This window comes from Colobus angolensis, unplaced genomic scaffold, assembly GCF_000951035.1.
Source record: "Colobus angolensis palliatus isolate OR3802 unplaced genomic scaffold, Cang.pa_1.0 Scaffold10, whole genome shotgun sequence".
Classification (NCBI taxonomy): Eukaryota; Metazoa; Chordata; class Mammalia; order Primates; family Cercopithecidae; genus Colobus; species Colobus angolensis.
The window spans coordinates 3,914,681-3,932,080 of NW_012110919.1; the positions used below are offsets into that span (position 1 = coordinate 3,914,681).

Sequence of the window (17,400 nt, forward strand, 5' to 3'; positions counted from 1 at the left end):
CCCCAGATCTGAGCTACTGACCTCAACTACTGGACTTCAAAATGCATATTAACCAAAGAGTCTGAAAGACACTTTGAAAGCTTAGGTCATGGCAGGCTGCACTTTATCAGTTGCTTTCTTTCAGATTGGCAGCTCATGCTGCAACAGGACCACATCCTGTTGGCCTTTGAGCCTTGAGTCTCGCCAGCCAACACCTACATCTCCTCTAGCAGGAGGAGATCCCCATTGTCCGGGATCTCCACTGTTTTAGATGCCATCTCTCCAGAGAGACTGCTCATACAAAAAGGCACACCTCAATCCTTTTAGACTTTATTTTTTCACAAAAGCCTGCTTCCATCCTGATAGATAACTAGACTTTAATAATTGTGGAGCTTATTCACTATATGGTTAGTATACCTCATCAATTGATATTCCCCACAAGATTTGTTCATGTTACTTCTCCCCCTTTTAAGCACTGTGAACCTAAGAAAATTTCTCTTTGGCAATAAACCATGCAATTTGTGAAATCATACTTCAAATCATGCTTTTTATTACAATCAAACACAACACCTATAATAGTTGAACATTTGCATTAGTTAAAACATGCTATCAAAACTATCACTACTAAAAAAATTGGCTTTATAAGCATAAATTTTTAATTCAGGACAAATCAACTTTAAAAGAAGCAGAAATAACAGATTCCATATGGCTTAATTTGTCACATGCATTAGGAACAAAATAATATACTACTTTGGCATTATTTTTGTATTTTAAAGAATTATACCCATCTGAAAGAGTTTAATAAGGCATTTCCTAGTATACCTGACTTTTTGTTTCTCTTTACATTGAACTAAGACATACTGATTGCAAAGAATCATAAGTATTTCAAATATATTTCCCCCAAAAGGTAAATTTCCTGCCAAGGTAACTTACACCTTGCCCCGTGGAGAAGTTATTTAAGTGTATTAAATGTGAAATAGTCATCTCAGATGTAGTAAACAATTACCACTCTGTTTTCAGATACAGAAAAGAATACAGCCCATATTCGATTAACTATTAATGGCATCTGTACAAAACATGAGTAAATGAGCTGTAAGTATTTTAGATTACTAAAAACTTCTTTAATGTTAACAGAATCACCAATTAGAGAAGCTGAATATAAATAAAATTGATTATCTTGTCATTTACTTATTTGTTTTTGTCTTTTTCAGTCCAACTGCCAATTCTTGGTGCAAAGGCTTTAAAAAGCAAAAAAGGTTCTCTGAAAGTCACAATATGATAAGATAATATGCAAAGGGATTATTAATTACTTTACAAAAATATTAGAACTATTGCTGAAGGGTAACTACTTTTATTCTTACAAATGATGACTGTGGATTTGGTAAAATTTCAATAACCTTTGATTCTTTCTCTAATTTCAGAATAAAATTAATATAATTTCAGCATAAAAATAATAACTAAGGCATTTACTTAGAAAACACATTAAACTACACAGAAACTAAGACATCAAAAAAATCCTATTCAGAGAGAACCACTTTTGATACTGCAGTGATTTTCTTCTGTGTTTTTTCATGTATTATTTTTCTGTAAAGTCATACAGAATATGCATGTGTGTGCATGTATGTACAAATACATATTTTTTAATTTTTAAAAAACTTAACATTGTTAATAGACCAGGTTTCCCAGTTTTTAATCTTCACTAACGTAATAAATAATATTACTAGCTATAAGTAGCTAGTAATATTTTTTTCCCTACCAACAGACACTTTAGTCATTATCAATTTGTCAGAAACTTAAATGCTTTGAAGACTCACTACTATTTGAACTTTTTTTTATTCTTATTTTTTTTGGCCATTTAGATATATTACAAAAAATTAGAATAATATAGCCTGATTTTTAAAAAAACAACATATAGGTACCTGATTCTTTTTTTTTTTTTTTTTTTTTTGAGACAGAGTCTTGCTCTGTTGCCCAGGTTAGAGTGCAGTGGTGAGATCATAGCTCACTACAGCCCTGAAATCCAGAGGTCAAGCGTTTCTCCCATCTCAGCCTCTCAAGTAGCTGGGACCACAGGCACATGGCACCACACTCAGCTAATTTTAAAATTTTTTGTAGAGACAAGGGTCTCCCCGTATTGCCCAGGCTGGTCTTGAACTCCTGGCTCAAGCAACCCTCTTGCCTCGGCCTCCCAAAGTGCTGGGATTACAGGCATAGGCCCATCTAGTAACTGATTTTTAATGGTACACCTTTAAAAAAATTACATCTTCACTCTTCATATATTTGTTTGCATTTATCAGAATTACAAAGACTATACACTGTAGGCTATTAGGAAGTTATTTATATCAGGCCGCCACCTGCTTGCAAAAAGGTATTTAGTTTTCAACAATAAAAATAAACAACTAATAAACATGCTTTAAGTATTCAAAAGCAATTACTTGCTGCTGCAGCCCTTGATATTTTTCTAATTCCTTCTTTAATTCTTCCGAGTACCATTTTTCTTCCTAATAAAAAAGATTTTTAATTAGTAAATTTAAAAAGAGGTATTACCTGAAACACTGAAAATAAAAAGGTCTAACAATTTTTATTCTTACCTTAAGTGAAGCCTGTAGGTCTTGGACCTCTTGTCTGAGCAGTGTTACATCATCTCTAAATAAAAATGGGGGGAAGGAATTAATAGTTAACGTCCTTTAATTAAAAAACTTGTCTTAAGAAATCATGGCTAGTAATTGTATATTAGCATTATAGGATTTTCAATTCCAAAAAAAAAAAACTATGAAAGATTTTATATATAAGGGCATATATATAAAGCCCTTAGAAAAACAATTTTATTTGTAAAGCTCATTGTTTATAAATGGAAAAACATTTTCTCATGGAAATAACCATAAAACTGACGGTTAAGTGCCCGAGCCAAGAGGCAAAATGTCTCCCATTAATTTACTAACAATAAGCATCAATGGCTTCCTATTGTAATTAGCATAAAATCCAAACTCATTAACATGGACTATAAAATCTGCATAATCTAGTCATTGCCTTATCACTCTCCCCTTCACTCATTTAGCTCTATCAACATTGGCTTCTTTTTTTCACACTGAGAAAAAGCCCTGGTTCACTCCGCACCACCCTTGGTTACACCCTGATTCTACGCTCTGAGTAGAATGCCATCCGCAGCTTGCACATTTCGCAGCCGCCGTCTTGCTGCTGCTCCTTTTCAACGCCACTTCCACTCACCGCCACCAACACCAACATGAACAGGAGCTCAGCAGCTTCCACTAGGTGTTCATTGAGGAGGGCATGTTCCTCTTCACCTCAGAGTCAGTGGGGGAAGGCCACCCAGATAAGATCTGTGACCAGATCAGTGATGCTGTCCTTGATGCCCACCTTCAACAAAGTCCTGATGCCAAAGTAGCTTGTGAAACTGTTGCTAAAACTGGAATGATCCTTCTTGCTGGGGAAATTATATCCAGAGCTGCTGCTGACTACCAGAAAATGGTTCGTGAAACTATTAAACACATTGGATATGATGCTTCTTCCAAAGGGTTTGACTACAAGACTTGTAATGTGCTGGCAGCCTTGGAGGAACAGTCACCAGATATTTCTCAAAGTGTTCATCTTGACAGAAATGAAGAAGACATTGGTGCTGGACACCAGGGCTTGATGTTTGGCTATGCCACTAATGAAACTGAGGAGTGTATGTATGCCTTTAACCATTGTCTTGGCATACAAGCTTAAAGCCGAACTGGCGGAACTATGCCATAATGGCACTTTGCCTTGGTTATGCCCTGATTCTAAAACTCAAGTTACTGTGCAGTACATGCAGGATTGAGATGCTATGCTTCCCATCAGAGTCCACACAATTGTTATAACTGTTTCGCATGATGAAGAGGTTTGTCTTCATGAGATGAGAGATGCCCTAAAGGAGAAAGTCATCAAAGCCATTGTGCCTGCAAAATACCTTGATGAGGATATAATCTACCACCTACAGCCAAGCAGCAGACTTGTTATTGGTGGGGCTCTGGATGACACTGGTTTGTACGACTGGACGGAAAACCATTGTGGACACTTATGGAGGTTGGGGTGTTCACGGAGGAGGTGTCTTTTCATGAAAGGATTTTATACTAAGGTCAACCGTTTAGTTGCTTATCCTGCTCATTCAGTGGCAAAATCCCTTGTAACAGGAGGTCTGTGCAGAAGGATTCTTGTTCGGGTCTCTTACTCTATTGGAGTTTCTCATCCATTATCTATCTCCGTTTTCCATTATGGTACCTCTCAGAAGAGTGAGAGAGAGCTACTAGAGACTGTTCTTATCTCCACCCTAGGGTCATTGTCAGGGATCTGGATCTGAAGAAGCCAGAGGACTGCAGCCTATGGTCACTTTGGTAGGGATAGCTTCCCATGGGAAGTGCCCAAAAAGCTTAAATATTGAAAGTGTTAGCCTTTTTCACCCATACTTGTTGGCGTAGGCAACAGAGAAAGCTTTGGGCTCTGAGAGAAAGGGCCCTCCTTTCTAAATTTGCCTGTCCTGTTTCAGTGCCTGATCAGTTGTAGTCATTAGTCAATGACATGAATTTTAGCATTTGTGGGTAAGTTGGGCTCGCTATTCTGTCCCTAGGTGTTTTGTTCACCGATAATGAATTTCATGAGCATAGGTGATCCATGTAACTGCCTAGAAACAACACTGTAGTAAATAATCTTAGGTGTTTTGTTGGGCTTGCTATTCTGTCCCTAGGTGTTTTGTTTACCATTGTAATGAATTTAGTGAGCACAGGTGATCCACGTAACTGCCTAGAAACAACACTGTAGTAAATAATGCTTTAAAATTGAACATTTGTGCCCTATGACCCAATGCTCCAAAGTCCTAATTGCATTGACTTTCCCACCAGATGGTGAAAATGTCCTTGTAATGTGCACATGAAGTATATGTAGTTCCACTTATAGCCTCTGTCTGGCAATGCCACAGTCCTGTCAGCACGAATTTGTAATGTCTTGAGCTCTATTATGAATGTGAAGTCTTCCCCTTATCCTCCCTGGAACTTGATCCATTTCTAATTATGAGCTCTTTGTCAGGGAGTGTTCTCTATTTGATCAATCTTGCATGTAATGCAAGTTCCCAGTTGGAGCTCTAGCCTGACATCAAAAAAAGGCAGTTACCATTAAACCATGTCCCTGGTGCTTATGCTCTTAATTGCCACCTCTTTAACAGTACCAAATCAAAATCTCTCCACTTTCAGCTGTATTTTGGAGGACGTACATAGTAAGGTTTTAATTTAGTAAACCAATCCTATGCATGGTTTCAGCACTAGCCAAACCTCACCAACTCCTAGCTCTAGAAAAACAGGCACTTGGCACCTTTATGGTACCATACAGGGAAGTCACAGGGCAGTCCCTGAGGGTCTGTAGGTTGCACACTTTGGTACCAGATAACTTTTTTTTTCTTTATAAGAAAGTCTGAGTACTCCACACTGCACGATAACTCCTCCCAGGGTTTTAATTTTGTTCTATTTTCAAAACCAGGTCTAATGAGTTTTCTGAACAGCTGGTGTAGCTACAGAGAAGTCAGCTTCCTTCAGAGAGTAGTGTTTTTGGCGGGGAGAAGGAAATCCCTTCATATTTTAACATTTTCTAATTGCTTATTTATTGTATTCTGGGGTATGGCGTAAGTACACAGAAGGCATCACCTCAGATGGCAGCTTTCAAAATTCTTTTTTTCTCTCAATACCATGATTACCATGATCCCTTTAACAACATGTTTCCAGCATTCCTAGGTAGGCCAAGGTGTCCTACAGAAAAACCTTGGGTTAGACCTACCGGGGGTCTGGCTGAGTGTTAACAAAGGGAGGGCAGAGCTGGTGCGGCTGGCCATGGAGAAAGCTGACTTGGCTGGTGTGATAGAGAAGTCAGCTTGTTTACATGCTTATTCCATGACTGCTTGCCCAAAGCAGAAAGTGCCTTTCAGGATCTATTTTTGGAGGTTTATTACACACGCCTGGTTCTCAATTCCAACAGTTTAATGAAGATCTAAATAAAATGCTAGGTTCTACCTTAAAAAAAAAAAAAAAAGAAGAAAAAGCTCTGTAAAAAGGGGGGAAATACACACATACACACACACACACACACACACACACACAGACAACACTGCTTATTTCTGTTCCTTTGGGTCTGGCATGCTCTTTCCTGTCTGAGAAGCTTCTCACACTCTGTTCCCCTCACCTAAGGGTCAAACTGACAAAGAATGGTGAACTGACCATTCTAGGCCTTTCTGCGGGACAGAGATTTCATGAGGAAACACCATTATAAAGAATTATTATTCTGGATGTCAGGAACATATCTTTCCCTGCTGGATTCAAATTCATCTTACAGATACGCTCAAACAGGTACAAAGGATATCTCCAAAGGAACTTACATGATGTCATAAGTATGCAAAACATGACAAATAACCTAAATAGTCATCAGCCAAAGAATGAGAAAATTCCATGCTATCATTAAAAAGGTAAGATAGGTCTATCCAAATTGATATGAAAGAATCCATAAGATACAGAGAGAAACAAAAGGTACAGAACAACGTAGAATTGCTAACTTTTATATAATTATAGGTATTTATATATTTATTTATATGTAGATATAAGCATATGAATACATAAGCATAGAATATCTCTGGAAGAATACATAAGAAATTGATGAAAAAAAGAGGCTAGGGAAAAAGGGGTGGCAAGGGCTCAATTTTCACCATAAACTTTTTTGAACAATTTGAATTTTGTACTATGTACATCTACATACATACATTTAAAGACCTAGTCTAAAAAAGCTCACTAATGCATCAAGCTTCAAATATTTGATTGATGTTGATGAAATCTGCATATAAAGTGATGAACAGAGGGCTTTAAAACAAAAAGGTTTCATGACCCACCTGAGTCATGTGGACTTTCGATCTAAAAGACATATCCTGCTCATAATCACATATCATCCAAAGTGTTACAGAGGAGTAGAATGCAATTGTCAGAAACTGAGGCGTAGGAAAATGGGAAGAGGAGATACAATAAGATAAAAATGGAAACGCATGCAGTAACTATTCTGTAAGCAATGAGAAGCCAGCAAAAATTATTACTTAGAGCAACATCACTCAAATTTGCATTTTAAGAATATTATTCTAGCTGGGCGCAGTGACTCAGGCCTGCAATCCTAACACTTTGGCATGTTGAGGTGGGAGAAGTCCTTGAGAACTTCTTGAGGTTCCTGGGCAACATGGCAAGACCCTGTCTCAAAAAAAAAAAAAAAAAAAAGTAAAAATTAACCAGGCATGTTGGTCCATGCCTGTAGTCCCAGTCATTTGGGAGGCTGAGGCAGGAGGATCACTTGAGCCCAAGAGTTGGAGGCTACAGTAAGCTACGACTGCACCAGCCTGGAAAACAGAGCAAGACCCTATCTCTAAAAAAAAAAAAAAAAGGAATATTATTCTGGCAGCAATATGGAGAAATTAATTAGAGGAGTACAAGACTAAAGACAGCGAGTCAATTATAAATATGAAAAAACATTTCTGAGTGAGATTTAAAGCCTAAAATAAGCTACAACAGTAAAAAATGTAAAAGAATATATGTTATTAAGGAAACAGAATTAACTAAACTTTATGATAGATCAGATGAGGGAAGGAGGAGCAGATGTGTAAAAATGAGCACACCTACTTTCCTGGCTTTACTAACTGGGTAGAAAGATAATGCTGCCATTCTCCAGAAGAGTAGACAAGCAGTAGGTTTAGAAGAAAACAGAATAAACTCTGCTTTCAAAATGTCAATGATGAGGTGCCTCGGGAACATCTGAGGGAAGATAACTAATAGGCAGGTTGGGAGATAATTCTAGGTTGGAGATGTGGTTTAGGAGGAAGTTATGGATGTAGATATTACCCCAGGTAGACCATAGAGAGAAACGGCAGCATACAAAACAGATCAAGAAAAAATTATCACAATGGTATGTCATCTCAGAAGACTAGAAGGAAGGAGAGATGGCAAAGCCAAATTTTGCAGTGGTTGTTGTAGATCGTCCACAGAGATGACTACAATCAAGTTCTTCCTTTCCTATACACAAAATCCACTAACCCACTAAAAGACAAAGTTTATCTTCAGGCCTCATGAATCTGACCTGGCACTATGACTACTTTATCCAATAGAATGGCAGAAGTGATGCTCTGACAATTTTGAATCAAGCCTAAAGAAGATTGGCAGCTTCTGCTTCTTTCCTCTTGGAACATACTATCTTGGAACGAACTATCAGTTTGTGAGGAAGTCCAAGCAGCCATATAAAGAGGCCCATATGAAAGACAACTGAAGCCTCTGGCATAAAGCCCCAGATGAGCTCCCAGCTGGCATCCAACATGGACTTCCAGCCATGAATGTGAGGCCATTTTGAAACTTCTGGTCTTCCTACAACCCCAGTTTACCTCACTTAAAGCAAAAGAACTATGCAGTCAATTCAAAGAATCATGAAAATTAATAAACTGTTATAGTTTTAAACACTAGGCTCTTTGGGTAGATTGTCAGAGAGTAAAGATAATCAAAACAGAGGTCAAGCAAAATAAGAACTGAAAATAATCCAGGTTACTGTTGGCCTTCAGAGCTACTGCCAGAGAATGGTAGGGCAGAAGTCAGGCTTCGATTAACTAAAACACTAAATGAAAAGTTAAGAAGAACAAGGGTAGACCGTGGATGCCTTTATGTTAAAAGTTCATATATTGGGCATGGTCTAATTCATAGTTGAAACACAACTCTATTAAATTGATATTAAACATAAAAACATTTACAATTCAATATAACCACATATTTTTAATCTATTTCCTAACAAATGACAAAAGAATAGTGGCCAAAATTATTAATTCACACATAAAAATACCCGAGAGCATTAACAGTCATATTAAAAAGGAAGATCCATTCTTCCCAAAAGCACTGGTTTTCCCACATATTTTAATACAGTTTTTTCCCACATATTTTAATACAGTTTTTTCCCACATATTTTAATTTAAAATGGCCATGTTTTATAGTTCTACATTATTTATCAACCACAAAGTTTATGTGGTCATCATATTTTCCTTTACATAGTATTCTTTGTGTTACAGCAGATTAATCAACCAGTAAGTGTTTTTTTTAGGAGAGCATAAAAATAATTTTTTACAAGTACAATGAAGTGAAGCTTTTATGCCCTCAGTGGGGATAAAAGACAAGAGTTCTCTCTAACAGCGGAAGAAATGCAAAGTTATATTGTTGAATGCTGTTCTAAGTAGTTATATTTTAGTTTACTTTTACTTCTTAAAATGACGAAGACAACTTATCAAAAAATACAATGTGTACGTGTGCTTATTGCTATACTGGTGATTATAAATGGAATTTTTAAAATTTTTAATTAAAAATTAAATTTTAATTGTTGGCTAAATTCATTATTTTAACAACTTACTATAAAGTCATCTAAGCAAATAGTATCTTATATTACACACAATATGCTAACTATAATTTAATCTTCTTTCGCTAACTCACAATCTTCATTAAAAACATAACCTATGTACCGTATTGTAGTTGCTGGCATAGATAGTTACTGGTCAAGGATTGAATAGTTTTTAACAATAATGGAGGAAGGATATGCTAAATGACGACAGATTTAAATTAAATAATACAAAAAGGTTACTATTTTCATAAGCTAATAATCATGATTAAACAATGATATCACATGCATATTCCATAACATTATACTTCAAAATTATCATACTGTACCGCTTCAAAGCAAGATTAGACTCTCCTCCATGACCTGAGTCATTACCAGCATCATGAACAGCTTCATAATGTTTGAAAAGTTCATCAGCAGATCCAAGAGATTTCATACACTGAGGACATATGAAACCCTATAGAAAGGGGCAGAAAAAAGTTTCAAAACAGTATTTAATATTGTGAAACAACAATTTGCATATTATTAAATATCATCAAATATCTTAATCATACCAATGGTGCCATTAGGTAAATTATATCTTATGATATCAATCCCAAATTCTAGTATCATACAAAGATACTTCACTGTCTATTCTAGTTGAAGTTTACAAAACACAAAGAAAGCCCTTGCAACCATCTTTAGGTTAGATAAATTAATAGCTGGAGTATCCAAGTCTAATCTGAAAAGTTAGTTCTAATATAGATTAGTTGAGAAGATCTGCCATCATATCCTTCCATTCTCTAGATATCCTTATTAGTAAAATAATATCTGTTCCAATCTACTTCACAGGAATGCTAACAAAAAAAAAAAAGATGATGAATCACTGAGGGGAAAAAAAGTAATTCATAATCACCACAGAGTTCAGATATCTACAATGATAGACCAGTATTCTAGTCAGTAAATTTCCTTGCTAATCTACAGCTAACACAGTAAAGGCCTAAAATTAGTGTGTAGCCCCATAAAATATAAAAAACAAATACAACTATATAACTAATCCCAGAATTATTATATGGTTAAAACTATCAACTAGAGTACTATGTTAAAGATGCTGATAAAGATCCATGTTTTACAAATTTTAGATTGCAATTCATTAATGAATCATGAAATGAACTTACTGGGTTGCAACTTTTTTTTTTTTTTTGAGAATGAGTCTCACTCTGTTGCCCAGGCTGGAGTGCAATGGTGGGATCTTGGCTCACTGCAACCTCCCCCTCCTGGGTTCAAGCGATTATCCCTGTCTCAGTCTCCCAAGTAGCTGGGATTACAGGCGCCTGCCACCACACCTAATTTTTTGTGCGTTTTTAGTAGAGACAGGGTTTCACCATGTTGGCTGGGCTGGTCTAGAACTCTTGACCTCAGGTGGTACACCTGCCTCAGCCTCCCAAAGTGTTGGGATTACAGGCATGAGCCACCATGCCCAGCCACAATTTTTTTTTTTGGAGACGGAGTCTCACTCTGTTACCCAGACTGGAATGCAATGGCACGATCTTGGTTTACTGCAACTTCCACCTCCCGGGTTCAAGTAATTCTCTTGCCTCAGCCTCCTGAGTAGCTGGGACCACAGGAGCATGACACCACGTCCGGTTAATTTTTTGTATTTTCAGTAGTGACGGGGTTTCACCGTGTTAGCCAGGATGGTCTGGATCTCCTGACCTCATGACCTTCCCGCCTCGGCCTCCCAAAGCACTGGGATTACAAGAGTAAGCCACCGCCTGGCCCTGGCCACAACTTTAAAATAATAATTCTCTATAACAAAATATATTAGAGTTCATCATATGTAGTAAGGATGTTTTATTAACTTTTGTTTTGAGTGATGACAGAAAAGTGTGTTTCTTAAGTGGTTGCTATCAAAAATATTTGAGAAGCACTAGTACAGATAGCTGTTAGATACAGGATGGAATGTATAACAATAATGATTATTTTTAAATTCCATACTATGTGCTTTCCCTATTCAACCTTGTTTAAATTTCTCAACACTTTGTTAGTATTATTATTTCCATTTTATAGAAGAGGAAATTAAACCTCAGAAAATTACATTACTTTCCTAGAATCATTAACCTAACTAAACCAAAAGATGCACAAGTCTGCTAGACAAATCCCATGTACTAATATGCTATACTATCTCTTAAACTCATTGACTCACCTTATAAATGACTAACTTAAAAGAAGCCCTTTTATCTAACTTTTTAGTGACTATTCAAAAATATTTATTGGCTATAATTTCAAGTGTTATCAGAGTTCTCTACAAGATACAAATGGCAAAATATATTCTTGGCCTTCAAACAACTGAGAAGGCAAAATATATACATATGAAAAAATACCTTAATGCATGAAACTAAATTAATGACTAACAAGATGGCACTGAAGTTTACATTGTAGGGGTACCTGATTACAAAGTAAACTGGCAAATCAAACAAATCACAGCTTTCTCTCCAACTGTGTGTTGGTACTCTAAAAAATTACTTACTCAACTTCTGTATCCATCAAATTGTTGGTAATATTCAAAATATGACATAATACCACTAGGTGCAGTGGCTCTTGCCTGCAATCCTAACACTTTGGGAGGCCAAGGCAGGCAGATCATTTGAGGTCAGGAGTTCAAGACCAGCCTGGCCAACAGGGCGAAACCCCATGTCTACTAAAAATACAAAAATTAGCCAAGTTTGGTGGCAAGCACCTGTAATCCCAGCTACTCAGGAGGCTGAAGCACTACAATTGCTTGAACCTGGGAGGCGGGGGTTGCGGTGAGCCAAGATCGTGCCACTGCGCTCCAGCCTGGGCAAAAAGAGTGAAACTCTGTCTCAAAAAATTTGTGTGTGTGTGTGTGTGTGTGTATACACATATATATAACATAATACTTCAGCATCATCAACCCAATATAAATAGAAAACTCTCAATTTTGAATTAGTCTTTAAATTATTTGCATTCCAAAGTTTTTATAGATAATAAAGTAGTTCCCCACACTTTACACACATACATACACATACATGCACATACACACACATGCACACACAAACAAGGGTTTTGAGGAGGCCTTACTCCAAAATCTTGACTTTTAAAAAATATTACTGGATATTAATTCTGAAAACACTATCAGCCCATTTTTCACCCTAATACACAAGAATATCCTCATGCAATCTATTGTGCATGAAAATTTCATATGTTAAAGAATATTTGTGGGCCAGGTGCAGTGGCTCACGCCTGTAATCGCAGCACTTTGGGAGGCTGAAGTCAGAGGATCGAGACCATCCTGGCTAACACGGTGAAACCCCGTTTCTACTAAAAATCACGAGGTGGATCACAAGGTCAGAGGATCGAGACCATCCTGGCTAACACGGTGAAACCCCGTCTCTACTAAAAATACAAAAAATTAGCCGGGCGTGGTGGCACGCACCTGTAGTCCCAGTTACTCAGGAGGCTGAGGCAGGAGAATCGCTTGAACTTGGAAGGTGGAGGTTGCAGTGAGCCAAGTTTATGCCACTGCACTCCAGCCTGGGTGACAAAGCAAGACTCCTTCTCAAAGAAAAAAAAAAGAGTATTTGTAGTCACTCATTAAATCACAGATTAAAAAAAATAGGAATTAGCAAAAACATGATATAATTATTATACATACAATTCTGCTAATTAAAGGTAACAAGAAATAAACTTGTTTTGCTTCCATCAAGTACACCACAATTCTAAAATTCCCCTCCATTACAGATACAAAAATAAAGTGGAATGTGTGTGGCAGTGGTGCTCCTGCACTGTAAGAAACAAGTAAATACATTGTAACTTTGAAGGTTCTATGGAAAGTAAGTTTTATTTTATGAGAATGTACAGCTTTTACATATAAGAATGGTCATCGTCTTTTGCTTCTATGAAAAACAAAATACAATTCCCTTTAAAGATCACTGTTGCCCAAGGCTCTCTCACTGATCTCCTCCTCTTCTGACTCAACATTCTCCCAGGTATATAACAGTGCAATGGTTTTAGCTATCACCGACATGCTGATGACTCCCAAATCCATCTATCTAGCCAAGAACTCACTCCAGAATTCTTATGAATCTTTAACATGTATCTCTACCTGCATCCCACAGGCATCTCTAATACAACAAATGCAAGACTCACTTCCCAAACCTCCTTTTCTCACCAACACCCACCTTTCACCTGAACTAGAAACCTAAAAATTTGGCTAAACTACTCACTGCTCTCCCTCTGATTCATTTCTAATAAAATATTAAGCATAAACATTTCTCCTTTCCATCTTCTCATCTCCATCCTCATTGCAGCTACTCATGTTCAGACACTCAGTATCTCTTGTCCAGACTACTGCAATAACATTAGAAACAGTGCTCTTATATCTAGTCTTCCTTCTCCCTAATTAATCTTCCACAGAGCTGTCAGAGGAATCTTTATAAAATAGATTCTTCAATATCCTTCACCAACCTTTATCATCAATATGGCATACAAGGTTCTGCATAACCATTCCCCTAACTCCCTCACCGTATTTCAATACTAAATACCTGCATTTCCCTGAGCATGCCATCATACTTCAAACTTCTGTGCCTTTGCGTATACTGCTTTTTCCCTCCAGGAACACCCTCATTAGCTTGTCAAGTTCCTTTACTCACTATAATACACAGCATATTGGATTTTTTTCATCCATATTTCCATAATGGCCACAGGTGGTACTTTAAACATACTATATTTTTCTATATTGTATATTTATTCACTGAAATATGAAAGAACCTGGCAGTGCAAAATTGGCCAAAAAAACAGAAGATCTTTAATAGCTTACAGATTATAAAATCTTCCAAGGGAGAAAATGAGCTAAGCAATAAGTACTCTGAGCATGTAAAAACTAAAAATAAATAAATAAAAAACCTGTTCCTTGAGTGCTGATGCAAAAAAAAAAGGTATATCCTCATTTAGTATTTATGCACATTATGTGGCAGACTCAAAGCTCACTGTTTTCTGGGGATATTGATATGTAGACAAATATTACCATACAATGCTGTATAATACAATTATAGATAAAGAATTATGGGAACGCAGGAGAAGTATCCAACTCCACCTGTGGCAGCAGTTAATACTTTACAAAAATACCTATACACATTATATATGTGTCTCATCTCCATCCTCATTGCAGCTGCATTGTGTGTGTGTGTGTGTGTGTGTGTGTGTGTGTGAGAGAGAGAGTGTGTGTCACTGGAATTCGGTACTAAAGAATAAATAGGAGTTTACCTGGCAGAGAAAAAAGCATTCTAAGCAAACGGAGGAGCATAAACTAAGGTGCAGGAAACACTATGAATAGCCATGTTACATTTAGGAAACAGAAGGCTTCTACGTGTGTTCTGATCACAGAGCCAGAACAAAGGGCAGGGGACGACAGGTGATAAATGCAATAATCTCCTATGAGACTCCTGAAATGAGCAAATAGTAGTATTGAGGATGTGCCTCTGGACATCAGAATACAATGATGCCATTAGGCTCCAGAGATATGGTACTCAACACTGTTTTCTAAATGAATGAATGCTCCCAGTCAGGATGTTAGTCTAGCTGCTGTTATTCTCATTTTCTTCGAAACCATCTGTTGGCATTCTTAGATCTCCTACCCACTGTTGTACAACACTAGTAGATATGCCTTTAGTGCAACAGTACATGTACCTGTATAATGTTTAGCCTGTCATTTCTCTTTTGTGTCTCAACTTCTGCTAATAACTAGAAAGCAAATGAAAAAGTGTTCCTCAGAGAAGCTACATCCTTATTACATGATTTAATCTTTGTAACTGTGGCTTTTTGACTATTGTCTCCACTTTCAGGTTTGGGCTCCAGATACCTAAGAGTTCCAGAAAGCTAATGATCACACTGAGGTATACCATACCTTCTGACAACTTCCAAAAATTACCAGATTAATACCCCAGAAATAAATGATTCATTCCTAATGAGAAATTTTAGAAATCAGTAATACACATTTTATTATAGAATTATTCCACATAAGAGAATTTTCCATGTGATTAAGATTTCCTTGTTTAAATAAAACTTAAATTTGGGGACATTTCTAATAAAAATAAATCTTTCTAAAATACGTATAATTCCTCACCTTCTCAAACAGATGACATTAAACCTTTGCCTAATGCCTCCAAGACATAAATATTTATCACTGAATAGATGTCTTCTACCCTATTAATTCTGGCAAGGTTCTTTAATTCTTATACCCATATTTTATAGTTCGCCTGCTTTATATTTCAACGGTCATTTCTAAAAATTCTTAGCATGCTAGCTCTGGGAATGCTAACCTGCAATAAATGGGATGGGTAGTTTTTTTATTTAAAGTTTATTAAAACCCACCATTCATTTAAAATAAAAGTATAATAAGTTTAGAATGAGTGCCTCAGGGATGTTCCATGAACAGACTGCATGACCTTTAGTTCATGGACTTTGAAAACCAATTTGATATATGAGACTCGTCTATTTTTTTCTAAATAATCTCCAAGGGGATGGAGGTTGCTAGATAGATAAATTCCAGAGAAGGACTGTTAGCTAACAATAATACACTAAAGCTAGTCAGCTACATTTATTTCCTTTAATCATTTCAAATTTGTCACCAACTTCCAAAAAACACAATTTACTTAAGATTAAAAACAATATATTCAATATACTTAGAGTTTGGTTATCTGTAATCCTTTCTCATATCCACTGCAGCTAAGAACTTACCTTAACTAGATACTTAAGGTACTCCTGTTGTAACAAGTATCCTTTTAGTTAAAAGAAAAGCCCTGGCCATGTGCAGTTGTTCAAGCCCATAATCCCAGTAGTTTGGGAGGCCAAGGCAGGCAGATCACTTGAGGCCAGGAGTTCTAGACTAACCTGGCCAACATGGTGAAACCCCATCTCTACTAAAAAAATATAAAATAAAATACAAAAAATTAGCCGGGCGTGGTGGTGCACGCTTGTAGTCCCAGCTACTCGGGAGGCTGAAGCAGGAGAACTTCTTGAACCCGGGAGGAGGTTGCAGTGAGCCAAAATTGCACCACTGCACTCCAGCCTGGGTGACAAAGTGAGACGCTGACTCAAAAAAAAAAAAAAGGAAAGCCCTTACCTTAAATGCAGAGTAGGTGAGATTACTAATTTTGATTTTGGCTAGCCCATCAAGAAGAAAAGTTGACCCACAAAGTCCAGAAGGATAACATGTGATAAAATGCTAAGCAGACTTTCAAGAATCCTTTATGCCTCCATCTTTGCTTGCACTGCTTCAGCCGGTTTAATTAGTATCATCCTACATGCACCCATTTCTCCACCACGGTTAAAATCGCTCATTTAACTGTCCTCCTACAAAGTTTTTCCTGAGTTCCTCTCATGCTGAATTAGCCACTGCACTTTTTGCAAATAATACTGATCACAGAAACTCCCTGGGGTAGAGATTGCACCTTATTCATCTATTATCTCCCTCACCTGCCAAAATATCTGCCACATAAAAGATACTCCATTAATGTGTCAAATAACTAAATGTTGGTGAGAGTGCTTTCTTATATACATAATTACCTCATAGAAAAAAAGTAATTTTTGGTCTTTCTGGTGCAAAAGTTTGCATTATTTTATAAGATTTATAAAATACTTTTTAAAAGCTATGTTTCCTTTGTTTTTGGAATACCACAGTGATTTTCAAAGAAAACATATTATCAGGATCATCTGAGAAATTCTTTTCAGCCTGAAAATGGGCAGCGCTTCCCCTAACTTGCTCCCCTCCTCAGCTTTTGTTATGTGCAGCCTCACATACTGAGAAATATTTTTGGAGTGATCCACTGTTACTTACGAGAGTATGTCATTCTCTCACCTTCCTTAAGTCTGGGGGAATTAAAACGAAAATTGAGACAGTCTGAGATTCAAGTTCTAATGCTGTATATTTTCCCCAGTAGGGACAATAACTGTTCATATGCAAAGCCTTCTTTCCTTTTTTAGGCTGGGGGGGGCGGGGGC

At 37.0% G+C, this 17,400-nt stretch overlaps 1 protein-coding gene and 1 pseudogene across 2 annotated transcripts in view; one reads left to right on the plus strand and one right to left on the minus strand.

The window, feature by feature from the left end:
* Positions 1–17,400, minus strand: part of EEA1 (early endosome antigen 1) — a 170,076-nt gene that overhangs the window by 95,639 nt on the left and 57,037 nt on the right. The window contains exons 3-5 of the mRNA XM_011933771.1: positions 9,729–9,856; positions 2,571–2,625; positions 2,415–2,480 (exon numbers count right to left, since the gene is read on the minus strand). Of these exons, the coding sequence (XP_011789161.1) occupies positions 2,415–2,480; positions 2,571–2,625; positions 9,729–9,856 (249 nt within the window). The remainder of the gene's footprint in view (positions 1–2,414; positions 2,481–2,570; positions 2,626–9,728; positions 9,857–17,400) is intronic.
* Positions 3,238–4,402, plus strand: LOC105507975 (annotated as a pseudogene). Its single transcript, XR_001001185.1, has one exon. The product of XR_001001185.1 is annotated as an S-adenosylmethionine synthase isoform type-2 pseudogene (transcript).